The sequence below is a fragment of the Columba livia genome, chromosome 4 (assembly GCF_036013475.1).
Source record: "Columba livia isolate bColLiv1 breed racing homer chromosome 4, bColLiv1.pat.W.v2, whole genome shotgun sequence".
NCBI lineage: Eukaryota > Metazoa > Chordata > Aves > Columbiformes > Columbidae > Columba > Columba livia.
The window spans coordinates 63783450-63810577 of NC_088605.1; the positions used below are offsets into that span (position 1 = coordinate 63783450).

A 27128-nucleotide genomic window follows, 5' to 3' on the forward strand; every position below is an offset into this window, starting at 1 on the left:
CAATAAAAGCAAGTTTGTTCTCTGCTAGAACTTTAAACTGACGTAAGGAGTTTCATAATTACATCTGTGCAGCGATGCTCTGATATTACGGTGACAAATAGCTGTAACAGAACCTATAAGTATTATCTAGAAAATTTTAAACCAGCTTATTTTTCATTTTCTATGTATTACCAGCTATATAGTGCAGAACACAGTTGGTGTGAGAATTAACTGTTAAGCAGTAGTAGTTATTTAGAGTCCTTGCTCATATTATAAATTGATAATTATAATCTTTTAATCCTATCACATTAACATTTTGAGTAACTGGTTTGTGTGCAAGTATAGAATGGCAAATCAGTTCTTATTTTGTTGTCATAGAAAATAAAGCCGCTGATTTATTTAAAAAGCAAAATAATTTTGCTGCAAATGGATCTATCATAGAAATACCAGCGAGGCCACTAAATAATAGACTGATACTAGGTAAAGAGGATCTATTGAATTAAAGGTTCTGTTTGAAAGCCCTCTTGAGGCTAATGCAGAAAATTGTATCGCCAAGCCTTATAGCAGGGTCCAAGTGAAAGGCCGATGTTGACCCAACTTTCCTATATGGATGCATTTTTAAGTTTAAATCATTTTGAGAAGATTAGTTAAGCTGTGAGCTTGTAAGGAAAAATTAATATCTTTATTAGAAACATCATCTTGTCTTGACTGGGCAGCAGGGCTATGAACTTAGATGCAGATAGCAACATACCCTTTTCAGATTTAAATTGAGAGTTTTCCAAGTTTAGCAGCATATTGTGCTTATTTAGTGGATTTTGAGGAAAGTCTGAGACATTCCTTTACAATTCATGAAGTTACTGTTTGATATATCGTATTCATGTAAGTATAAGAGCAAATAGATTGCGTTGGTGACATATAGCAGAATTTCTTTTTTATTAAGAATTATTACTTCTACAGCATAGTAATGTACTTTACAGGTCAATGTTTTTCAGGAAGTTATAAACTTTCTTAGGAAATCATATGCATGTATTCGGGGGAGGCAGTTTATATTGCATTTCACCAGAAGTTTACTGTTAGTGCAGCTCTCGTTGAATCAGTGTCCCATTTGTTAGTGTAGGTGTTTCCCAGTGCTTGGTCTTAGATTCATGATCTGTTGCTGGTTTTCAGTTCTCTCCTCGTTACTTTCATTTTCCATGTGAAGGTGTCTGAAACATCTTGGCTTCCTGACTAACTTCCCAGCAGCAGCTGTTAACTTTTCCATATTCTGTGCTGCTCGTTTGTCATCTTCTCAGTCTGCAGTGTTCTGTTTGTGAAGTGTAATACATGGGCATAAAGGCAGCATTGCATAAATACTTTAAAGAATTCAAGCAACATCAGCAAACATTTTTATTGGGTGATTTGTAATTTGAGAAAAATAAAGAAGGAAAAGTAAATTTTGCAACATCTAACAGTAGAGCAGAGTGAAGATTTTTTTTTTTTTTTAAATCATACAAGAATCTAGTAGATCAGTGACAAACTTGTAGGTAAAAATGTTGATAAATAATTTGATACTTTGTCCTGGTTTTGTTAAAAAACAAGTTTCTCTTTTAGTGAATTTGCCTCTCAGCTAAAGCTTTCATGTTAGCTGCATTTTCCTGGAAAATCAGATACAAGTTTTGGTAAACATAGCAATGGAATGTGAAATTATGATAACAATTGATGCACATCTCGCGAGAGGGGCAACAAGAAACAGGTGACCAAGGAACTGACCAACTGAGTATAACATCCCATTCACGTGAATACTTCATGTAAAATGGGAGATCACGAGGATCTCGGCCCTTTTCCTTATGTCCGACATTAGGAGAGGACCTTGCTAGTCATCCCTGCGAACTGAGGCCTAGTGAGAGATTGAATCCAGCTCTGTTTGGCTCCAGCTCTGCAGTTGCTGGGACTTCCAAGATTGGTTTTGTATATTTTGCATTATTTTCTCTATTTTATTCGTAGCATTAGTAAACATTTTTAATTTTTCCAACTCTCTTCTCTTGGTCCCTCTTTCCCTCCCGATCGCCTGTGCTTAGTGGGAAGGGGGAAGAGGGAGGGACTGAAGGGAGAAGGGAGGGAAAAGGGTGCTAACAATACATCTGCCACGGTTATATTGTCACCCTGTAATCAAAACCCTCGACATACTTTCAGACTTCACTGAAAATTATTCTGTGCTTTCTTGGACATTTGGGTCTCAGCTCAAGTTAAACATGTAATTGCTGCCTATAAAACTGAACTTGAAATTAAAAACCAGTGTTGAAACAGTAGGTACTGCATTGAATACTTGTAGACTAAATCTCACCATTTTCTTCATAAAAATGCATTAGTCTTCACTTGAAAAAAAGGTTGAAGCATCCTTTGAAGCATCTTAAAATGCTCTACGCTTTTAGAATTATTTATTTGTAGTAGACCTCATCTTCACATTGCAAGAGGGCAAAGAACCGGTTTTGCTTCAGTGCACTTGTGCCAAATGTCAATCTTGAAGGTAACTAAGAAGGTCAGTGCTTCTTGCAACATAGGTCATTGTTCCAAATAAAAACCTTGCTCTAGGCAGCATGACTAACAACTCGTTACTACTAGTGTGAAAGGGGCTTAAATGGAAAATAGTAAGGAGAGAAGTATAGAAATTCTATAAAACTAGCAAACTTATTTCTAAAGGTAGGTTTTTTTCATAACACAAAAAGATCTTTGAAATCTCGATGAATAACTTCACTATTATATGTTTAGTAATTCAGTAACTGACATGAGTTTCTATTTGGTATTTTCATCCCCCTATATCTGGAACTCTAAGTAATCTAAATAACCAAATCAAAATTAGGTATATGTTTTAAAAGGTATTTTGGTCTTCAGTATCACTTCTTCTCCACAGATATGTGTGGAATTTGATAAGAAATAGAAGCAAACCATGTTGTTGTTGCTGATCTGCAGGGTGTAGAGCTTCCAATTGTAAACTTGTAAGCTCTAAGATCACTGTCAGTTTGAATGCCCCAAAACTGCAAGGGATTTATGTGATCTGCCCTTGACAGCTGTAGTAAAGTAACAGTATCAAGTGCTTCCAGCTTCTTTTTCATTTCTTGTCTTCATTTGAAAAAATTTACTTTCAAAAGTGAGGAATATATACACATACTTGAGGCTCTTGCTTTCACTGAAGTAGTATAATCTAGAAAAGCGGTTTCTATAGCCATAGTGTGGGGGAAGAGACTGGGACTGTTCTTAGTACCTTACAGCATTGTGTATAAAGTTCTATAGTTCTTCAGACTTAAGCTGAGAAAAATAAATGACAGCAGAGATAGAAATAGAAATCAGAAATACCAAAGGAATAGTTAGAAAATTTATAAATTGGAAGGAAAGAAACTTCAGGAACAAGAAAATACAGGATATGTTGAGAAGGGGAGAGAGAGAAAGTTCTGACAACAGAATGTAAGCAAAACCAGGATAATCAGATCTACCAGTATTTACTAAAAAAAAAAGTAAGTGAAAGACTGTATGCAGGTTTAAAAAATTAAGGCAGGTATTTCATTCTGTGAAGTCCACCTTGACTGGTTGTACTTCTATTAACTAGGTCAAACAAGTGAAAAAGAGGTCATAATACAAATAGCAATAGATGGTTAATCTCTTCCAATTAGCATATTATTATTTTACATAGATTTTCATGTTCTAATCTTGAGAACTAATAAAAGAATTGGGGTAAATCGAGAAGGAATTTGGCAGATATACATAAGCACTTACCAGACTCCTCACCAGCGGCCAACACAAAGAGCACGGTTTTGTTGAACATGATTCTGGTTGGACCAGGGGTTGGAACAAGATTCACATTGATATGAGAAGTGTCGTATTCAGTCAAATGACTGAATTATCCGTAGAATGCTGTTCAATGGAGCAGATCTTGAAAACTGCAGATGAGAAAAAAGTAGTTCTTGTAACCTAAAAACTTTACAGGAATTTGACAATTCTTTTAGCTTTGCTATGAATATTACTTGGGTCTGTTAGACATGTGGATGATTGCTCAGTTAAGGTACACTTAAGCCTGAGTAGGAGTAGTAACAGGTATACGTGAGTCTGTCCTCTTTTTAGAAATATAAACTGAATCTACAAAAGAGACAGTATATGAAACAATTTATAAATGTTGGCTTAAATGAAAAAGAGGATAAGTACTTTAGAAATTACTTTCATGTAACAATGCATTAGAGTAGCTTTAAAAAACTAATTTTAAAATGTAATAAAATTTAATACTAATACATGTATGAACAAATCTGTAAATGAATAATCTTCACCATCAGCCACTATTGCCTAGTAGTACGGTGTCACTTTGGGGGGAAAAAAGGTCCAATACATTTTTTGTAACATAAACCAAATAGATTTGAACAACTTATATTGATTGGCTTCATTTCTTTAATGTTCACTTGAATTATAATTGTCGGTACTTATTAAAGGGGAATCCTTGCCATATTGATTTTAAATTTATATAATTTGCTTAAGTCATAACATTGTTCTCACCTGATTGCAGCTGTTTCAGGTGGTTGTTCCCATTTCTGCTTCCGAAACATTTCTGTGTCATAGTTGGAGTCCCTAACTCATAGGTAGCCATGTCTGATTTGGGGAGTTCTCAGTTTTGTCTCTTCTATAATGGAAAAGAATCTGCCTCTGCAGAATGCCCTTTGTGGGTGCGTGTGTGTGAAGCGTTGGCCAGGACTGCCTTCTCCTCCCTGCGTCCTGTACAGTGCAGTGCAGGAATCACACAGCATCTTGAGACAAAGTTTCCTCAGTTTCTAAAACATTATTCTTGGCTGCACTTCTGTAGTGTTTGGCAGCCATAGCTGCTTATTTTAAGATGTTCATTAAAGAAAAAAATGAACAGGCTGAGAGACAGCTGCAGGTACCGGCAGTATACAAAATTCATAATTACTAAGAGTAACTGAAGCATATTATAGTATAATTCAACTGCAAAAACAGCTGGCACGTGCTATATTTGTCATATGAGAGCTTTGCAGAATGTACTTGCTACAGCTGGCGGATTTATCGCCCGTCTGCCAAAATACCGAAAGCTCACCTTTTGTTTCCTCCTCACTTAACAAGGACAATATGGAGTAGGGGCTGATCTGATTATTCAGCAGTTGGGGTTACTGCTCAGTTTTAACATTAAAATCTCTTAACGTGTGTTTAGGGGAGGGTTAACAACCAGAGTGAATCACTTGTCTAGCTCAATAGGCATCATTTTTCCTTATGTTTACAAGGTTAAACTGTTTTCTTTAAATACATATTCAGTGTGATGTAATTATAAAAATAACTTCTTGATACACAGCTGTACATGAGCCTGTAAACTCTGTTTATGGCCTGTGCTGCTAAGAATGCCAATGCCACACCTCAGGTCAATTATAGGAGACAGATTGTTTTCACTAACTAAGAATTTTTCATTTAGAAAATTAAACTGTTTGGATAGTCTTCTAAGATGATGTAACAGGTAAAGATGGTTTGTCATGATGTAAGAATTTCCTTATTTTCAAAGCCCTTTTTTACTAGCATAGTTACACTTGAACATAAGTTGCCTAGACACTGTAAGTAGTAGTGTTTGAATAGTTTTCTAGGGAGTTCATTTTGAAAAGGTATCTATGAATAGATACAGCAGGAATTGCATAAAATTTCTCGTTTGGTCTATAAAAGCTGAACTTTCTAAAACAGCTGTTCCTTTGGACTCCCATATTGAAAATTCTTCATCTTGATGCTTGATATTGATTACAGAAGGCAAATTGCAATACTAGTTGTAAGTATTAACATACTATATTGATCCTGCAATTTTAATCCATCTTTAATTCTTATTTTATATAAAATGTTCACATGTGGTAACACAGGTATAATCTATATATAATTTTAACTGTTTAACATTGTTTAAGTCTCTGCCTATATAGTCTTATTTATATAGCAGCTGGTCAAAAGATGCTGAACTGTTTTTATGATATCTACCTGGGATTGGTTAAAGGGGTTGGTTGAGAACAAGGGAATGAAAACTACCAGGCAGGTATACTTGCAACTTTCTATTAGCTCATCTATTGCAACCTTTTCTTTCATGTGCCATACAGCCGTTTTCAGTCAAACTTTTATGAAATACTGTTTAAAAGTTTTTAAAAGTAGATAATTGTTGAGAACTAAATGCAATCATTAAAAACAGCAGAGGCTTTTTGAAGATGGAAATGTGAGGTTACAGTATCTCCCACGTTACCTCCATTCCCCCGGAGCTGACAAAGGCTTTAGCTTCCTTTACAGTGCGTGTCATTTCAGCCCTAGGCTGAGCACTACGGGGTAGGTATCACCATTCTGGGCATTGCAATGAGCTACATATTCATGAAGGTGATTGCATTTCAGCATACTTGCAAGTTGGGAAAGGAAAAGGAAGTAAGAATAGATTTGGAAATTTTTCTTCACAAAGATGTTTGAACCTCATCACCCCATTTTTTGTGACAGCTGTTGCTAGTGGAACAGAGACTGGTCAAAGTTTAGAGCAGCTAGTTGAGTTTTGCATCTGCTTCTGACTAGAGTTACTGAAGTTCAGAGGTTTTTTTGATTTTGGTCATTCCTCTTCTTCACTGCTTGTGATTACAGAAGGCAAGAGCTGTTCCCTTTGAGTACCAACTCAAAAGATGTCTACCATAGCCCAGATATTTTGTATTTCAATCCTATACAAATTTAGGATCACTAAAACTCATTCAATATAAAAGAACACTTCAAAGAAGGTGACACTTTCCTTTTCCTCATGATGCGCTACACTGTTCTGTCTCACAAGTATAGAATGGTTTAGTTCTAGTTACTTCAAAGCACCCTCAAAAATGTCCACATGGAAATCTGGCTACGGGACACTAGTTAGAATGTTAATCAAAAAGCTGAATGCACTATGCAAATGCAGCTTATGTTTGTAGGATATTTGATAACATGCCTATAAAATAGGATTCAATAAACAGAAATAACCTGCAAAATGTCAAATGCTCTTGACAAAGTTCTCTCGATTCAAACAAATACATCTCATTTCTCTGCCATTATAGCTTTGAATACACATCATGAAGAAGTGCTGTGTAGTGCTTTTACTGTTTTAAGAGCAGCACTGCAATTAAAACTACACCATAAGCCCCTACAATGCAAGAAAGTATCTATGAAATTATATTCCACCAACTGATGTACCACTGTGTGTTAATCAGCATTTTTTTCTTCTGATTAATAGAGGAGAGCTGAGTCAACAAAAACTTCGCAGTCAGGAGCTTTTTTGTCAGCTGGAAATGGCAAATGAAAAGGCAACTGAGGTAAGATAATGACCGACGACTACTTTCAGTTACTACCTGATGCATGCACACTAAGATCTTAACAGAAACCTATTTAGATGAGTTATGTTGGTGATTTAGAAAAAATTAAGCATGTTTGACAGAAGTAGTCATAGCTAGAAAACCCCACTGTTTCTGCTGACCGACTTGTTCAAATGACAGGAAGACAAATTAACTTTACTCTCAAATTACACAAACAGGTAAAAGACAAATCAGCTTTCAGAGTTACTAATCTACCAATTTTAGACGATTCAGGAAATGTTTCTGGAGTCATTTATGCCTGTGTAAGCATGTGTACCTCTAAAAAGGAGGAGGCATTGCGTTATGGATAGCTGTAGCACATGCAGAGAGATGAAATTCTCTGCATACTATACATACTTACACTGTATGTGCATATATGCATATAGATAAAAGCATTGTGCATTAAAGAGTAAGGGCAGGGCTGTTTTGGAATGTGCATTGTCCAATAATGAATGGCTTCTTTAGAAGCTGTCCTGTCAGCCTCATAAATCTGGGATAATATCCACTTCAGGATACATCCTTTTGTGTTGGTTTTTGTCATGCTCTGTTATTTAGAGGAGAAAAATGGGGCTGATGTGAGAACAGATGTCTGTAAGTAAAGACAGACTTTACACATACCCTTTGATGAAGAGAACAGAAGAAACCCGTAGCAAGAGTATCATGTCATTTGTATTATCTAGTATAATTCTTTCCTTTTGAGTATAGCTAAAACATTTACATTGTGAGATTGTGTAAATTATATTATATGTGAGCTTTTGTGCATCTTTAAGATGGTGAAATGAGTAAAACTTCCTCTGCAGATTACTCTGATTGGAAAATTCATATAGTGCCATAGTTGAGCTGGAAATTCTCTATTCAGCAGTAAGTCTTCAGTCTTGTTTTAAGTGGTAAACTGTTCTGCTTCTTAAATTCATCTTGGTTTCAAAGTTTTCGCTACAGTATGTGTGCATCCAGTACAAAGAACTTTGCATTTCTAATGAGGTATTTCATTTACACAGGATGAAAAATTAATGATGGAATATCGGCAATGCATCAGTAGGCTTCAAAGGCAACTAAGCCAGGCCGAACAGAGAGCAGCTACAGCATCTCAAAAGGTACAAAACTAACAAAACAAAGTGTTATCTAAGTGCATTTTTACAAAAATATTCACTTTGTATCATTCCTGAGGCAGAGGTGATAATTTATGTGCAGTATTACTAATATAAACAACAAGCTTGTATTTTGGATGCGTCGTCACAAGACTGATGCATATTCAGTTACATGTGGCCTTCTGACAGGATGCTTAAGTGACTGTACAGACTTGTTTATGGAAAAACTTGTTGCGAATTAAACTTGTGTGGTTCAAAATGAAGGTGTATGATCATTTCCGTACTCAGAAATGGCAGCAAGTTAACAAAGAGGAAAAAAACCTCCCTAAATAACTGTGGCTCCTTTACATGAAAACAGACCTTTTTAGCTTGGTGTAACCTACTGCAGGACTCACAAACAATGGCTTCATGGGATAAAGAGCAAATGTGCTAATTCCTACACCTCTCTCATGAGGCATCTTATTTACAACAGAGCACATTGTGAGTTGATGGCTAGAGACCCGCATGTATAGAAATGATTAGGCAGCACAGCTGTTTGGTGGTAATTCTGTTGGTAGTTCTTTCAGCCAAGTTCATTCCCTGGTCCAGTTGATTGTGTGGCTGCACAGAGAGCGCGGGGAAATGGTGTGCAGCGGTTGCAGGACAGAATTGATTGCATGGACCTGTATAGTGTTCATCAAATTGCAACCTTGAGTCCCTTCTCCCATGTCATGTGAACTCCCGAAGTTGCTAATTCCTTGTCTATCCACCTGCATTTTGTTAGTAGCCTCCAGTAGCTGTGTCACCAAAGACTGTTGAAGTACTCCCCGCTGCGGGTAGCACCAGTTAACTTGTAACAGACACAGAAAGTTCTGTAATGTCAAAAATACTGAAAATTGTGCAGACAGAAGAGGAAATACTTGTTTTTTTCCTGGCCACGGGAAGGGGGAAGGAAGAGATGGTGGACATATCTCACTACCATAGTGAACATGTCTAGTACACAGTTCAGTGATTCTGAGGCCTTCAGACAGGCTGCGTCTATTAGAGGCATTTATATACCTACAACCTCCTTGTGCAGCATTGTCATTACTTAACAAGCCAAATTGCTGCTGCCTTCTTTTTTCCAGCTCTCTTACAACTCAGTTCCAACTTTGAGCAGTATTCTTCAATATTTCTAGACATTAGGGATATTAGGGTTTCCTTCTCTTCAGAGAGAGAAAATTTAGGCTTTTAATTGTCTAAACCTTGTGCTACCTATAATTCTGGATTTTCTCTGCTGGACAGTAGGGTGTTTTTTTCCATCCAGTGTTCTTTTTTTCCACATTATTCAAGCTATACATCTTGAAGCAAATCCCATGGGGGGCTTATACATTGGGTTCACTTATTTGCCAAGCAATCTGATACTCAGGTTGGTCTCCTATTAAGGAAAGGTGGTCTTTCTGCCTCCTATTTGTTTACAGTGATGTAGGAAACCCAGCTGCAAACGACAGCTTTTTCAAGTGGGTGATCCCATGTGAGTTGCTGAGAGGAAATGTTTGGTTGATCTGAGTTGTCCAATTAGGACCATTGGCATTTATTTTCCAACAGCAGTGAATAAATGGGCATAGCTGCCAAGCTACCGTAGCATAAGCTGTGTTTCCTGGCTCTAAATGCTGTATCATGACAAGGTCTACCCAGGTGGTGAAGATTTGCTCTGAAAGAGTGATTTTATTTTTTTTATTATTTTTTTTACCTCCTGTTTGTTACGTGGATCTGTTGAGCTCTAATGCTTCTGAGGTGGAATCTTCCGTTAAAAAACGTGGTCATGTCACTTTTCAAGGGAGTAAATTCCTAGCCTCATTGCCCGTATAGGAAGAGGTCTTGCTGTTCCTGAGAACAGGGATAATCAACTGTTCCTCACCAGTCTCTCTCTGAAGGGTAACAGCGATTTAATATTTAGCAGCTGAATAGTTGTCCAGATCTTATTGCCACTTTACAACTGCCTTGCCCTCTCCAGTTTGGCAGATGTCACTGCTGCCGGCTGTTGGGCATGGCTTCTGTGTAGGCACGTAAGGACTTCTGTGCTAAGCCCCTTCCCCACACATCCCTCATTTCCCCCACAACATACCAGCACTGTTCCCACTAAAGCCTGGAAAAAGGAGCCTCCAGCAGTACTGCTACAAGACTGTCCACTCTTCTGAATCTGAAGAAATGTGTTTATTCTCTTCTAGGTCTCAGGAGACTGAATGTTCAGGTGTGGTTCCTCACATTCAGCATGGTAGCTCTTCCCTGTATTCTGAATCTGTAGGCTGAGGGCTACTTTGTGACTTGGCTAGCCTCATTACATTATCCAGCTTACTTGTAAAATTAAATCCAATAAAGGTTAGAGCTAGACTATTAGGGAGTCTAGAAATTACCTTTTTTGTTCAATGACTATAAATTTTAGCTTATTATTAAATAATAGTAATTCAGTAAGAAACAAAAAATACAGGATAATGATTGTAGGGATTTAAAATGTGTGTATGCTATGTTAATGTCTTTAAAGTGCACTCCTGCTACTTAATCTTTCATCATCTTGAATTCTTTGGCATCTGAAACAAGACAAAAGCAGTACTCATCTATAGAGTGTATTGTAAATGCTCCTGTTTACCCCAGATTCCCACTTACCTGTGCTTGTTCCCTCTCCCTCGTGACACCTTCCATATTGAAGTTCTAATGATATTTTGATCTTACAAAACATTTTATAAGAAACTATCTGGTTTTAATTACAGCTCAGCCTGATAACGACACAGAAGAAAAAAGCTGCTCTCCTGAGGGATCTGGAAAATATTTGAACACATGTAATGTTCATTCATACCATGTTGGGGTTAAGAAGATTTCTGGAGAAGCTTCATATTGGAGCATTAAAATTAAATGCATAGCTTAGATAAAATATTTTCTGTTTTATTCAGGTAAGAAGGGGGGTATCTGTGTGCATAGTAAAGATTGTAAGACAATTGCAAAATGTTAATAAAGTTCTTTAATGTAGAAAATGAAAAAATCTGATACAGTGCTGTGGCATATTAAGTCTTTTTGGTCTAAAAATCAGCAGCTCCAACTGTGACAGGATTGTGCACAAAGATCAGATACCATTATATTGAAATTCATGAACAGCTTTGCTCCCATACAGTCGATACCTTTAACTTTTCTGTGTAGTGCAGTGACTTGGGAACTTTTATGAGATGCACTCAGACACTAATTACATCATGAGTGTCGAAGAGTTGTTGTGTTTATGGTAGGCGTTACAGTTGTGAAATGCTTCCATTGCCTTCTATTTTTAAGAATTCAGATTGGTTTGCTGTAGGAAACAGTTAACAAAGTGCCACTACAGCTGTTCATACAGCTGGTTCCTAAGGACCGTAATTTTCTTCAGTTGTGCTGCTTGTTCCTAATTAGTACTTTATAATTGTTTTTTCTGTTGATCTGCTTTCTTGATTTGTATGTCTGGGATCTCCAGTTCTCTATTAGTTTAGCTTGCACAAAGCCAGTGAAGTCATCCAAGCTTTTGCATTTTGAAATGGTGTGTTTGAAGTCTAGAGATGCCAGATGTGGGCATCCTCTTGCGTACATGGTTTTCTTTGATAGCTAAGCAACTTTATATAGATTACTCTTAACATTGGAGCTGAACTGTTTTCTCTTTCAGAATATATTATAAACCTTTGATAGGTGTAACCGATTTTGAAGTGCTCCTGTCTTGGACTTAAAGTGATGTAATTTCTTGTCCTTCCTTTTAAATATGAAGAGTATAATTCTGGTTTGCAACTTCTGATTCAGTTGATGGATAAGGCTTATCCAATGCTTGATGAAAAGTGTTGGACTAAAAACACATCTGTTGCAGTGGATCTTCACCATATTTGCATTGTAGAGGACAACCTGGGTTGATCACCACATGGAAGTAGGAGATTGTGCCACCTCCCGAAAACCTGGCTGGTCTTGAAGTAGAGCTGGCAACATGCGTGCAACCTCAAGAAAAAATTCTGCTTACTGCAGAGGAAGTTCATTACTATTTCCTACAGTTGTACACTCCTTTACTAGTGCTTTCTCAGTTTGATATATATCTGTATCCTTTGTAATCTATTGTTCTGCTAAAAGACTTCAAAGATTTTTCAAAGCAACATGGACACATTGTCCAGAAGCTCCAAACGTCTGTTGTAGTGCAATTTTCATCCATCAACTGTGTCTATGATATACAAGGAGTTAACTAGCACCTTATTTTCATTAGCATAATGCACATCTGAGATTATGACAGACCACCTGGAAGATTTTGAGTGAGCTATTAATCCCATTCACTCCTTAAACAGATGCTCTAGCTGTGAAGTGAAAGCCACCTGAAAATACCAGGTAACCATATGTTTTGGAGCAATGGTGTTTGTGTATTTGTTCCTTGAGGCACAGATGGGCACCTGCTTGGTTCTAATTATAGGAATATTCATTTCAACTTGTGGTGTAGTTGTTGTGTAACCGTTATTTGCCAGAATGAGTTGTGCTGATGACACAAGCACCTAATAGTTAAGGGGCAGCAAAGCAGTTATGGCAGATGGAACAGGAAAGAAAAAGATTTCCCCCTTTCATCTGTCTAATCCTCCGAGCAGCTAAAAATTGATCAAATGTATCTGTCTGAACCAGAAAAGAGAATGTGGTCAAGTTAAGCTCATCACCCTATGACCACCTTCTTCGTTTCTGTTTGGCTTATAGAGGAGGCTGCTGGCATGTTCCTCACAAGTTGTATTTTCAGAGCAAAGGCACTTGTGGAGGCAAAGCTTGCTTGAAGCTTGAAGCTTGCTCGTTAGTTGTGTTTTGCTTTTTCCCTCACGATATGAGATTGTTTCATGGAATTCAGCAGCAGGCTTTCAACCATCTGTTTTGGTGGTTTTACGTTTGTTTCTATTGATGTATATGTATTGTCACTCTTGCATTGAAAAGTTTTTGTTTCCCCTACTTTCCTTTCCCACCCTAACACTAGTTTTTGCTTATTTAAAAGATTCCCTAGAGTAATATTAATGCTTCCCATTGCATAAAACGTTGTTATTGACTGTTTATTTAGGAAAAGAGTTTCCACTCAACAGGTGAGAGAAACTGACTATGAAGGCAGCATGACTTTGGTTTTGGGTCTTCCCAAGAGCCCTATCCTTTCTGCTCTAGGCCACATCTTGAAAGATCTATCACTGCATACAGGAAGCTTACTCATAGTCTTTTTAAGTGGTTGGCAAGCTGCCCTCAGCTCTGACCCAGTCTTACTCAGGTAACCTCAGCAGTGCAGTGCCTTTCAGAAATGCTGCTGTCAGCCAAGATCTGTAAAGCAGCTGCAAGAAGGTCTTTCAGACTTTCATTCATGCCTTGAAGAGTTTGTAGTCTTAGGAGCGCCATCCTTTCATCTTCATTCTTGGAAATAAATCTTTGAGGAGTGCCACTCACAATTGCCCACAATGTGAATGCACACAATACAAGTACAGATTTTGGAAAACTATGTACCCATAGCTGTTTTTCAAGATGTACTGCTAGACGTATGCCTTCACCACATCTTCCTTTTCTTGCTCCGCTCCAAGTCTGTTCTGTGTTTCTGCATCTCGAGTTCAGAGGAAACAAGAGGAAAGGACCTATTGTGCCCTCACACCTTGTCTCCTAGAGGTCCTGCTGGAACAGCCAATGGTCTCTGTCAGCATCGCTTCACTACAGGCAGGTCACGCTGTGAATGTACACCCAGCATACTTATCTCAAAGAGCTACAGGTAAACCTCATGTTCCTCTTCCAGTGAACATGTATGAAGACTATTGACTGTGGAAGGGCATCATGTATCAACAAATGTAAACGACTGGAGGTATGTAACATCCCTTTGAGGATCTCAAGGTAAAAACATACCCTTTTCTGTTGATTGCATTGGCACAGCGGCAAGTAAAAAGACCCCATCGTATTCCCTGGAAAAACAAAAACGGAATCTTGCAACTACAGTGGGCATTTTGATACCTGTAATAATCCAAATTAAATGCTTTCCTTAACCATGGAAGTTGTTTGTATTGTTGCAGTGAGGTGTTTATGTAAAAACCCAAACAAAACAACTATTGCAAACTCTAAAACACTGCTGGCAAGGATACTGCAAAAATGTACAGCATTTATTCACAGACAGACAAAAAGGCACAATTCTACTGAATATTTTAACAAAAAAATACAGCTGTCTTCAACTAGGTCTTTATAAATACTTCAAAAAAGGGAGAAAATAAATACAGGATTGGGCCATGTAATATAAAATAGTCATCTCTACATATACTTTTTATTTCTATCTGTTTCTCTTCATGCACCTTTTTCAATTAATTTCAGCTGAATGGACACCAAAGCTAGGCACATAGTGAAAAATCTTCTGTACAAGGTTTTACAAATGTAATGACAATTGTCGCAGATTTCTGAAATTAAGATTTATACACAACACCTATAACCCTTCATTTAGATTTGTGTGAGTTTATAACCTAACAAATGGCATTCCAGGAAACTTTACAGAAGTTCAACTAGCCTACAGTTTGATAAAAACACCAATCATAATCAAAGATCTCTTGGTCAGTCTGCACAAGGAAAGGTAACGCTTAAAAACAAATTCAGCAAATGGTTCTAGCTCAGTAAAATACAGGGGGGGGTTGTATTGTCACTTTTGTACTTACGACACTTCTGCTGAGCGCTAAGCATGGGAGACAAAACTAACCTACAGAGCTGGTCATACTGCAGTCTTCTTACAGCTTTTTGGTTTTGGTTCAGCTTAACTTGAAACATTAGAAAGCTTATTAACCTAAACGCTGGGGAGCAAAACAGGTAAGGCATTAATTCTGCACAACATTAGCATTCATAATAGTGCAAATTAACAAGGTACCTCTTTCAAACTGGTGTGAGGTTAAATGTACTTAGAATTGAAATTTAGATTATTCCACCTATGGCTTATCAAACATTTCCCTATATGTTCATGAGTTCTTTCTTACAGAAAATAACAGTGCCTGTCTGCAAAAAGTTGCTGTATGTCAAGTAGAACTTGTCTGCATTTACCTTTTGTCTGCTATTTGATCAAATAAGAACTTTTAACACATCCCGAGTAACTACATCATTTCAGATTCATCAGAGTCCTGTGTGACTTTCACCTCTGTAAGTCAGGAGGTTAATCTAACTTCTTGGGACCACCAATGGTATTTTAAAAGTACACTATCTTACACAAACTTACCCTTCCTCAACATCATCCCAAAAGGTATCAAAAGGATAAAACTTCTGAGTCTTGTAACGAATGGCAGGGATGCATTCTGTTGAAATATTTAAGTGATAACTTGCATAGCAAGATAGGGTGTTAATAAGCCTTTTTTTTTTTCCTTTTTTTAATTGGATCCTCTGGAAGACTTTTGGTTATGGCAGAGTTCTGTATTTTAAAGTGTTCTCTGCTCAAGAGGCAAGGGTCTAACATTAAAAACTAAGTGGATGTGATAATGGCAGGCTAGGAGTAGAAATGGGGGGGGGACACACATGGGTGTTCTTTATGCCTGTTTTTTTTCTGTAATACATTGCTGCTTAAAATTTTTCATGAGTACATACCTCAGTCTATGCAGAATTCCAGAATTTACAGGCTCCTAACAATCCACTGTTATATGTGCACTCGGTACAAAACAGTATCTTAATTTTCTGTTAATATTATTGCTCATAGCTTACTAGTTATTGCCATTTGCAATTATTAAAAAAAGTACACAATCAGAATATGAGTTCCCTCTTCCATCAAATCTAGTCCAGAACAGAATGAAATATTTTTTCTTCATTTGACTGTAAAGAGCTAATCACAATTTATTGCCTTTCCTTTTTAGTCTATTTAAAAATATATATTCATATCCATTTTAAAGCAACCCTTTAGTGTCATAAGCCTGGCTTTCCCAATACATACCATTAGTGCATCTGTGGTGGGCTTTGGGAAATCCTACAGACTAGTGCCTTAGAATTTTTTTTCTTGAATTGTCATCATACTCCAGGAGGCAGGTGACTGACTAAGCAGTGATGGGCTATCCCACAGGGTGCAGTAACCCCCAAGCCTGTCCCCTTTCTCAGAAATGAGCCATTTGAGAGCTTCCTCTGTGCTCAGTCTAACTCTTCTCAAGCCGTTGCACTGCAAGGCAGCTGCAGCCCCTGTCTGTCCCTTCCTTTTCTCCAGTATAACGTCATGGTCAAATCTGGTCATCGTCTAGATGTATTTACATGTAAACTCTAGAGTTTATGGGGGGTTCTGAGCTGCCATCTGTGCTCAAACTGAATGTAACAGAAAACATTCTGCAAACAGAGAAGATCTACTACCATCCCAGGAGAGTGCCCATTTGTAATGGGGTTTAGCGGTGCAGTATGGTTGAACAACCATCTTCAATTCAATACACACTAGTTAAATTAAGAGCTTGTGCTTTTCCAGAAGGCAGGGGAAGGGAGCAAAATTTTATCAGTGCTTTTTAGCTAAAATGGGTGAATGCAGCCTACTTCCCTCTTCCCACCCTAGCCCCTTCTAAAAGTGTTTTTTGAGTTACTTCAGTGTTCATCGCAAATTCTATTTTAGTAGTGACGTCATTTCTCTGCTTACTCAGGAAGGTTGCAAATAAAGGTAAGTCAAACTTCTCGCAGAATTGACTGGGGGGCAGGGGAAAAAAAGAAAATACCGCTTTAAGTGCATGTAAACATGTTTATACAGCTCAGGAATAAAGGGTTATCAATTTGTCAGTCTGTAGCCATGTCTAAGAACTCTCCCCTCTCACCAATACATCATGTGGAGTTGGCTTGTAGGCAGTGACTCTGCTGACCACGGTGCTGTGTCCCTGCATCCAATCAGGATGCCAGGATGCTTCTCCTAATAATGTCCGTCCTTCTGCTGATAGCGCTGTTTGGGCTGAGCCTCTGCTGCCTGCACTTCTTTTCAGCCACTTCGGTCTCTGAGTCGCTCATTTCGGCATCGGGGATGTACCCATCATTCTCGCTGTCAGGCTTTAGCTTCCTTTTTGCCCTGTCCTTCGGTGAAACTCTGCCCATGCCCAGGTAGGGGTAGCTGGAGTTCTGGTGACAGGTCTCCTCTGGGCTCTCACCCTGCTGTTGCCTCTCCCCCTTCTTTGGAATTCGGAATCCACCCCAGTTTTTCACTGGGCTCGTGGGCGTCATAGGCACTTTGACTACTGTCTGATTAGAGTTTACTTTGACAAGACCCCCGTTGCATTTAGGCACTATATCCCTCCGCGTGCCAGGTGCGGATCTACCACTGGAGTGGTTCACAGCCCTTTTATTTTCTGATTGCCTCTGAGAGAGTTCTGTGGGTCTCAGCGGTTTGTGGTTGTGTTTAGAAGTCTTTTCCTTTAACTCTGCCTTGATCACCTCACACTGTGGACGATTGTCTCTTCTTTTTCTGTGGTCTGGTATAACTATGCCATTTTTCTGCTGTGCTGGTACAATCCGTGTTTCTGCAAAGGTCTTGTCAAAATTTAAAAAGCTACCTGGAGCTGCACCGCCTTCCCTTTGGCTGGGCTGCCTCAGCATGGATTTGCTGTCATTCCCAGAGCTGTTTCTTACTCTGTCTCTCTTGTGTGATTTTTTCAAAGAGTGGGTTAGAGATGTGCCCATTTGTTTCCTGAAGAATGCAGAATGCCATTTCAAATCCTCTATCTTAGGGGCATTAGGGCCCAAGGATGGACTGTTGAACAACACTGTGTTTTCCATTGAGGAGAATGAGGAAGGCACACCTTAAATGTAAACAAATTAAGTTTAAGTCAAGCAATTCCATGTCTGGGTAAATACCACTTTTCAGTGTACCTATTTTATCTCTGTTCCTCATGCCTGACATTCTTCAGCATAAATAGGTATTTGGTTGCCTATACAGCACCTTTACATCACTATTATGTGGCTATGTAGTGGTTTCATAACATACTGCTGGTGTAGTTTACTTTCCTGTAGCTGTGCTGCACCTGCAGCAAAGATAAATCCTAGCATTGCTATATCCACTAAAGCAGAGACACTTCTGAAAGAAGGGGAAAAAGGCAACCAGCAAGTGGATCTGATTGATTCTGTCTAAAATATAGCTTATTAGATACCAAATAATATAGATTAAAAACATCAAAGTTACTGCATTATCTTTCTGAGAAAAGAATACTGTCAGTGAGATCAGGCAGAAAAAAACATGTTATTTTAAAACCAGAGTGCTACCTTTTCAAAATTCATTTCTTTAAAACGCCATTATTAGTGCAGTGGCAGTAATAAACCACAGACTTACCAGGTACCATACGGCGCTTGAATGTAAGTCACGGTCTCTCTGTCGTAAGGAGTCATTACAGAATCACACCAGAAAGGATGTGAAGCAGCGAGCCATTCAGTGCCCCATGGATAAGAACACAGACTTACCAGTTTCTACAGCAATGTGCCCACCTTTAGAGCTACACAGATTTCTCATTTTTGCTTCCAATCTGTTGCTGCATGGTGGACTACACAGGATTTTAATGAGAATAAACGAGGTCCTGTTTGTCCTTCGAAATCATTCATTAGGCTGTAACCAAACCTTTCAATGTTAGGTGACAAAAATAACACTGAAGCATACCTGAAACTCTTTCTTGTTCCAACTGCTTTGCGTAGATATTAAATATCTGTTCTTGAACTTTGCAAACAGATCTTTTGATTTTTTCCCTTCGGGTCACCATGTAAGTAAGATTACGCACCTAGAAGACATCAAGTTGATGAGTTTTACGAGATGTGTTTCTATAATCTTATAGATCTGTGTTTTGAATTAATTCAGTTTAAGGACTACACACTATTTAAGTAAGTTAGTAATGTCTTTAAATTTAACCTTCTTTAACATGCTTCTTAGAAAAGAGTCTTAAATACTATTTAACTGACATCATTTCATCAGATTCAGGAGGCCCCACAGCACAGACATAACTTTATGAACAACTGAATCATATATATACACACAGGAAACTTGGACAAATGCTGGGAATGCTTAAATATACTCAGTATTAAATGGCCTAGCACCATTTGTTTCTTATTCTTAAGACACAACAGAAAATTATACTTAATTAATGGTACAAAAATGTGGAGAACTACTCAACAGTAGCAGTCTTTTTGATGACCCTGCCATTGCAGTGTGATCAATCAAAATGAAGGCAGGCCAGTCCATTCATGCCATAGAACAATGGAGATAGCAGGGACTGGAAACGGTAATGAACTCATTATTTGGACTATCTCAGGTTGGTTTAGAAGAAAACTACTTTTCTGCCATTAAAATGTGACTGTCCAATCTAGACAACTGTTCAAGTTCACAACCACAGCTCTCCCAGAGCTTAAAAGTTGTCTCCTCCCCAGATGAGGGAATCGCTGAGAGGTAGATGTGGGTGTTTCCAAAGCTGCTCTCAGTTCCGTGTAGCTGCATCCAGTGTGATGCTCTGTGGATTACAGCCCTGTAGGCTCATCTCTCTATTGTTAAGGAGACGTGTAACAAGTGTGACTGTTGTTGCTAAGGTCCTGCTCTATTTAAGGCTGCCAGTCCCAGGACAGACAGTACTTTAAGTAACTGTCATTACTCTGTGGATTTGAATCAGAAGGGATTAGTCTGGCCCAGTACCATTCCTGATACAGTCCACGGCCTTTTGTTCTTTGCCTTGTCTGATCTGAGCAGCACAACAGATGGATCATGCCCACAGAATTACCTGTTAATCATTAAGTGAACTGAATGACGTGACTTCAAAATCTGTTTCTAGATAGATGACACTGTCACGAATGTCATTCATGATCAAGTCTACCCAACTTTATCTTGAAAAGGAGAAAAAAACCCTAGGCCCCATATTTTATTTATTTTTTATCCAAGTTATCTTGGACGTATGATCAGTGGGAACAACACAGTAGTAAAATATTGAAAATATTACTAGAGTGATGTATCCTGTTTTGACATCACACTTAAAAATGGAAAGTATGCATACAGAATAATTTAAAATCCAGAGAACATAGTGACAAACTCAACTTATTTAGCTGATCAGAGAGAAGATTAAAAGAAACCCTGAGCACACTGAGAAGAAACAAAAGACACTAGGTAAGAGCTATCTCACCGAGCTAGAGAAAGGTCACTGGCTGGAAGCTGAAACTAGAAAAAAAACTTCAAAAGAAAAACTGCAGCAATTAATTAGAAATATAATTAGCCATCAGGATCCTTTACAAAGGATATAGTAGACGCATGAGCACCTGCTGTCCTGAATGAAAGGCTACACACTATTCTGGAAGAGAGACTCTAGTTCACCCACATGTTATTGAGGATGACGACCTCCTGGGCCAGGTTCCATCTGTGGCCTACCCGAGCCTTATGCTGTATATACGTGAAAAACTAAATAACTTCTGTACTCTTTCTGGCTCTAGCATATCTTAAACTCTCTACTAGTTAACCCCCGCCCCCCCCCCCAAAAAAAAACAAAAAGGAAGGAATTCATGTTGTTACAGGATCAAATATACTTAAGATGAAAACACCAAACTGATCCTATTAAACTGTTCTTTAAACATTCAAAACCTAATGAAGCGGAATCATGTGCCTCCCAAACCTACTACACAGATAGTCCAATGAAATGTCATCCCACTATGCTGGGTCAGTGAAGAACAGATCTGCTCCAAATCCAGGTATGTTTCATAATCTTCTCCTCCTTGTGCACCAGATGAAAGCAGCAAAGCAAGCCCTTAAAGGCTAAAAAAGCTCCATCTGGGAGTTGCGGTACAGTCCACAGCCATCAATCAGTAAAAAAGCATGAGTGGAAATACAACAAAATCCCGTTGTAAGGAGAGTGGATGCTACAAGCCCAGACCTGCTGTCCCTGGGAACCAGCCCTCTATTTGAAAAGGGTAATTGGTGTAACCACCGTGCTCTGTAGAAATGTAGCGTTAACAGTCTTTTCTGCCAATACAACTTTGAGTTAAGACACAGCAGGGAGTGCCTGCATGCAAGGGCAAGAACTGAGTGGGTAGTTTGGAAACTCAGCTAACGAAGGCCAGCACACTTCTCACAAGCACAGGCAGTCCAGCAGCTTACCCGCTCGAGATCCTGCCGGAGGTGCGTGAAGAGCTGCAATCTTCTGAATAGAACATCCTGCTCCCGTTTAGCCAGATTGTCCTCTTCATCCTTCTTTGGGGTAATCAAAGGTTTATTGAAGTTGGCTTTTCTCTTCAGCTTCCAGTACTGGTAAAGGAATCCCACTGGCTCCTCAGGCAGCCGCAGTGCTTTAGCCACTTCCAAGGAGTCAACAAATGTATAGAACTCATCCTCCAGCTGCTGGAGCTTTTGCTTGCGGAGGCTGACTCTGTGGGCCTCCTCCTGGTTTTGATTCATGCTGTGGAAAGGGTCGATGTGGGCAGGAAGAGAGCCGTCCTGAATCCCGTTCCCGTTCTCCTGGCCTGGGATTACATTGAAAGTGTCGTCATCTGCTTTCTTGGTAGAGCTGTGCTTGGGACAGTACGACTTAAATTTCACCTCATCGTTCTCCGCCAGTATGGTCTTCATCTCTAAGCCACGGTCAAATGCACAGGTGACATGAAAGGCTGTTCTGCAGTTCTTCACTGAACACTACAGAAATTAAATTAAAATTAATCAAATATAAATTAAAGAAGCCACACGGCCTAGAATTATTTGAGCAGCCAGGACTGCTTTGGAAGAACAACCCTGTCACCACGCTCAGCTTCTAAGCTGCATGTAGTTTCTTGCTCTCTTTTAATTAGGTTTATGATTTAGTGCTTTCAGGCCAGGCAATGATCAAGTGTCCCAGTGGGACAGGAGTGGTTAACCCCTCCCTAGCCCACTCACACAATTCAATAACCAGCAAATCCACAAGAGAACCATTCTTGCCATCACTGGAGCCGCTCACTTGAGGCAGTGTTACACAAAGGAAAACGTTTCCCCTTTGACTGTGCCAGCATGAGAAAGAGGGAAAAACATCTCCATGACTCCAGGCCAGCCTGATACTTTTAATTAAGTCTTTCCCAGCACCTGGACCCATGCTACCCAAAAGGCCTCAACTGAGAGGATTTTTTTAATTCCTGTTATCCCAAATTTATAATGTCAAATATTAAATCACTGTCAATCACTGCTTCACTGACTACAGCCTTTCACTTCACCTCCAGGATGAGGAGAACAGGAAATTCAATTGTTTGCCATTTTTCTTCCCTCCCAGTGAACCCAGCCATCATGGAGTGATGGGCACGAGTTCAGCTGATTTAGCACTTCATTTCAATTATATGCGACCTTCTCTTGCAAAATGCTGTCACAGCTATTGCCAGACACAAACTGAAAGGTTTAAACATATGTATATACATGCACACATACATATGTATTTGTATCAACTCACACCTCTGCCTCCAGTGAAAAGAATTTGAAGTGGAAAGGAACATTAGATTTATTAACTAGGAGGAAACAAAACTATGCTTAACCCAAGTCATCTAACCTGAAAGAGAAATGCATTGCACTAGGATGTTTATACATTATTTTAAAAAGAAGCCAAGTATCTTTCTCCTCTGGGTTTTCCTGCTCAGCAGCCAGATGGCAATTAAAGGTACACCAGGGTTTAAACTGCAGAAATTTTGAATGAAGGAATGAAAGAATACCAAAGCATCCTTTGCCCTTTTGTCTCTTATTAGCAAACAGGGCAAAAGCAGCCCAACAGGAACACCCAACAGTACAGAAAAGTACTTTAGCCGTGGTTTCCAAGTTGCTGTAGTTTAGAATAATGAGCTCTTAGTGTGGCTAATGTTTTACTGGGAGAAGAGGGGAAAGCCTGTCTCATTGGAAGGAGATCTGCTGAACTTGGGAGAATGTGCAGTCTCATTTTCCCAGCTTATTGCAGTTGCTCTCTGCCCAGCCTGACGCATACTTCCAGCTGCAGGCTTTTCTAATTGTTGTGCACACTCATATCATCTCTGGAGGGTCCTCTCTCTCCCAGTTCATCCAGTTAATGCTACTTCCTTTCTATTGCAGTGGCTTTGTATAATGTGCTTCTCTGTAGTATAAAATTTCACAGCACAGACTTGAACATTTCTCACTGCTAGTTTTAATGATATCAAGATTTACACAACTCCTATAAAACGTCAGGCAAAACTGTATTTTTTTTGTCTTTCTCTCATAGTTTCAAATACAGAACTGTCTGAAGTAGCAGCCATCGTGCCTGCACATCATCCTGTGTCATCACTAGAAGGGGAGAGGTGGTATCAGAAGAAATATGGAAGGACACCCCTCCCTCCCCTGCACACTAACATACACAAGTACTCCAAGTGTTCAACTTAAACTACTCTAAGCTACCCCTCTGAACAGGGCTGGAGAATGGACAAAACAGTTTCTCTCAACTACCTAACAGCGGCCAAGAGGCAGAGGACAGCTCTATATGGAGGTATTAGGATTGCAAATTTATATGCTGTGAACAGATTTATTTTTGCTACTTAACAGTTACTATACATTCCTTAAATGGAAATGGACTGATAGATTTCACTGGAACTATTACTGCATTGCTGGTTTACAACTTTTTCTGGCAACCTCATCAAATGAGTCAATGCAGAGGAAGAAAGGAAATGGATAAAACCTAATTTTTAAGAAGTATAGGACTTCAGCAATTCTCGTGTCTTACTGCTGGTCTTACAATCATGGATCCTGTAATTTTAGGCTAGCCACAAAATAGCGCTCTACTTCTTCAGACTCCTTACGAGACAACAGTATCTTCCTATCTGTCTCAGGGAGTTTTCTGAGGTCATTTTGCTGAAGTGTTTCAAGCACTTTGAATGTGAAGAGCACTACCACAATACTAAGCTACATTTTACTGTCTCTTTCTACACAATCACAACATTGCCCCAAGGGGATCACCCATTCTTACTCTTTCTCAGGATTTGTTCTCGAGTAAGATGGATCAAACTTCTGTCTTGTGTCTCATGAAACAAAGTATCTCCTCTTTCAAAACTCTGGAGCTTGGTAACGTGTTTTCTCAATCTCTCTACATGGAAAATTTTTCTCAAAATTCTTATTTAACATTTGAGTGATCTTCACTGTGAAGGATCTGCAAGTGCTTTACAGCTAACAACCCAATATAAACATGCACGTGAAACCACACTGCCCAGTCTGAAATGCTCTGGTGCAGACTGATTCAGTTATTTAACACTGACAATCCACAGGCTGCAAGTGACAAAGGCTGAATCCATATCCAATTAGAACTGCAGAAAGAATTTCAGAAGCATGCAATGAAACAATCTGGCACTGGCCCAGGAATGTGAGTTGTTGGTATGACACAAATGCATTTCTAGTGCTGGGTTTCTAGTTTATTTATTGCAAATGGAAATCATTCTTTCTGGAACTATGAAGAGTAGACTTTTTTTTATTCTGCCCAGTCTTGCTGTTTCAGGCAGTCACCACCCCTGAGCTCCAGTGAGTATCAGAAGTCAGAATGATAACGTGGCACTGCTTCTACAGCAATGGGACCTGGGAAACTCACACCCAGGAGGGTGTAAGAAACACCAAGAGCTCTGGAATCTACGCACAACCAATGCAAGAAATGGAGCTCACTTCCTCAAGCTTGTGGCTTGCTTGAATCTCAGGCAGGCCAGTCGAATCACCTGCTTCTTTCCTACTGCTCAACAAGTTTACCATTAAATGAACAGATATTCTCCTCAGCAACTTAAAAGCTGGACCAACAATAAAATAGTTACAGAAAAAATAGTTATGGCCAAAACAGTTCAATGTTAAGCAGTATCTAAAATTAGCAATTCAAAGCTACAACTAACTTAATCATCAAAATGAAGGTGTTCAATTCCACTGACTTCAGTGAGAAAGTAAGAGCACACTAACCTTCAAAAGCACTTTGTGTGCAATTAAGTCCATAGTAACAAACAGGAAGTTTACTGCATATATACATTTTATGTGTCTACTTAGAACTGACAAAAAAAAACACAGAGACATTTGTGCTACTAACTTACCTGTATAGAAGCTCCAACTTTTTCATTACAAAGGCTGCATACCAGTGCCCATCTACTGCTGGGAATGTGAGAAACCTTTGTAATGGGCTCCATTTTTTCTGGGCTTCCGATACTCACCTAAGAGAAAAAAGGTTAAAAATTGCAGAGTGATTACTACACCATTAACTGAAAAGGGAATCCGTTTTACCAAAGAAATCAAATTCATTGCGTGCCTGTACAAAATTAGCATGTTCCAAGTTTCTCGGTTTTTAAGGAACTAAAAAAAATCAAAATTCCTTTTTTTAAAAAAATCAGTTCCTCACTGCATGAACAAAACAGTTTCAAGGTGAAGCCACTAACTTAAAATTATCATACAGGATGAATATTTTGATTATGAGAATGCACAGGAATGCACATCCAAACCTTCCTGACTCACCTTTCATGTTCCATTTACAAAATAAACTGGTACGTTTTGTGCTTGTTAAATGAGCTTTTCCAGCAGCAAAGACCTAATTTTTGGAGGCCTAATTTTAGTTGACAAAGGTAACATAACTGCTTTCTTTATAGATGATGCAGCATCCTGCCAGACTTTACATCAAACTGAAAATCTTTTATTCTGTCTTCCTAAGTGTCATGCATATACATATATATATATATATATATATATGCTACACTCATTGTAGCAACACACACTAGGCTGAATAACATTCTTAACAGATTTTCTCTGCCTCAGAATCACTGTAGCCCTGAGCTCCCAGAGGGTCAGCACCTACCTCTGGAATCCACAGAGCACAGCTGACGTGGACCCACTTGGTGCCGCTCCGGGTTGGCTTCATGGCACCGCCCTTCTTGGGACAGAGCAAACACTTGGGCCGAACACCAAGTGCACAGGTCCTGCACAGCCAGCTGCCTTCTGGCACCTTCAGGATCCCATAACATGCCTGTATTCCCATTTACAGAGAAGGGGAAGAAAACAAAGGAAACAACGTGGATTTCTGTAACATTTTAGCTGTTTACATGTAGCCTCTTGCAACTCTCAAAATGTTCTTGATGGAATTTCTGAAACTATAGAAACGTTAGCTTGTTGAGGATCTCAGGGCACCTTTATATACTTAGCCAATGACATTACCCATTCATTCCCCAAAATTATATCTCAGTGAAAGGAGCTGAAGCCATGATCAGCTGTTATGCAAAAAAACCCAGCCTACTTCAACTGGGAAAATGAAGAACATGTTCACCAGCCCCAAAAGCAAGGGGAATCCCGACAGACAACCCTGACAGCAGTGCGCTAGGATGAAGTTCAGTGTCACAAAGTCTACAAGTAAGAGGAACTGGGCTGTATCTAATTCAGAAGGCAAAAACCACAAATCACAGAATCATTTCAGTTGGAAGAGACACTCAGGATCATCGAGTCCAACCATAACCTAACTCTAGCATTAAACCATGTCCCTAAGAACTTGGTCTAAACGCCTTTTAAACCCTTCCAGGGATGGTGACTGATGGTGACTCCTCCACTGCCCTGGGCAGCCTGGTCCAATGTCTGACAACCCTTTACGTGAAGAATTTTTTCCTAAATGCAAGAGCTCTGCTGTGCAATATTCGATGTTATTCCAAAGCATTGGGTTTTACTTCTTCTTCAAAGAGAAAAGTACAGAACAGCAACTGATTAAGATCACTTTTTTCCAGAAGACTGCATATTTATGGAGACCTCTGTCCAAATTACTGTCAATGTCAACCCTCTTAAGTTTCAGATCTTATGTGACTAGCAACTAAGCATCAGAGAACT

The 27128-nt window shown here is 39.1% G+C and overlaps 2 protein-coding genes across 25 annotated transcripts in view; one reads left to right on the forward strand and one right to left on the reverse strand.

Moving 5' to 3' along the window:
- Positions 1–14413, forward strand: part of SCLT1 (sodium channel and clathrin linker 1) — a 46113-nt gene extending 31700 nt beyond the window's left edge. For all 3 annotated transcript variants that reach the window (XM_065062087.1, XM_065062086.1, XM_065062088.1), the window contains 3 exons: positions 7211–7289; positions 8327–8422; positions 11146–14413. In XM_065062087.1, the coding sequence (XP_064918159.1) occupies positions 7211–7289; positions 8327–8422; positions 11146–11208 (238 nt within the window). In that variant the 3' untranslated portion in view covers positions 11209–14413. The remainder of the gene's footprint in view (positions 1–7210; positions 7290–8326; positions 8423–11145) is intronic.
- Positions 14414–14502: 89 nt separating this feature from the next.
- Positions 14503–27128, reverse strand: part of JADE1 (jade family PHD finger 1) — a 163515-nt gene continuing 150889 nt past the window's right edge. For all 22 annotated transcript variants that reach the window (XM_065062064.1, XM_065062079.1, XM_065062072.1 and 19 more), the window contains 5 exons: positions 26116–26283; positions 25364–25480; positions 21450–21980; positions 18984–19101; positions 14503–18135 (listed from right to left, as the gene is read on the reverse strand). In XM_065062064.1, the coding sequence (XP_064918136.1) occupies positions 17234–18135; positions 18984–19101; positions 21450–21980; positions 25364–25480; positions 26116–26283 (1836 nt within the window). In that variant the 3' untranslated portion in view covers positions 14503–17233. The remainder of the gene's footprint in view (positions 18136–18983; positions 19102–21449; positions 21981–25363; positions 25481–26115; positions 26284–27128) is intronic.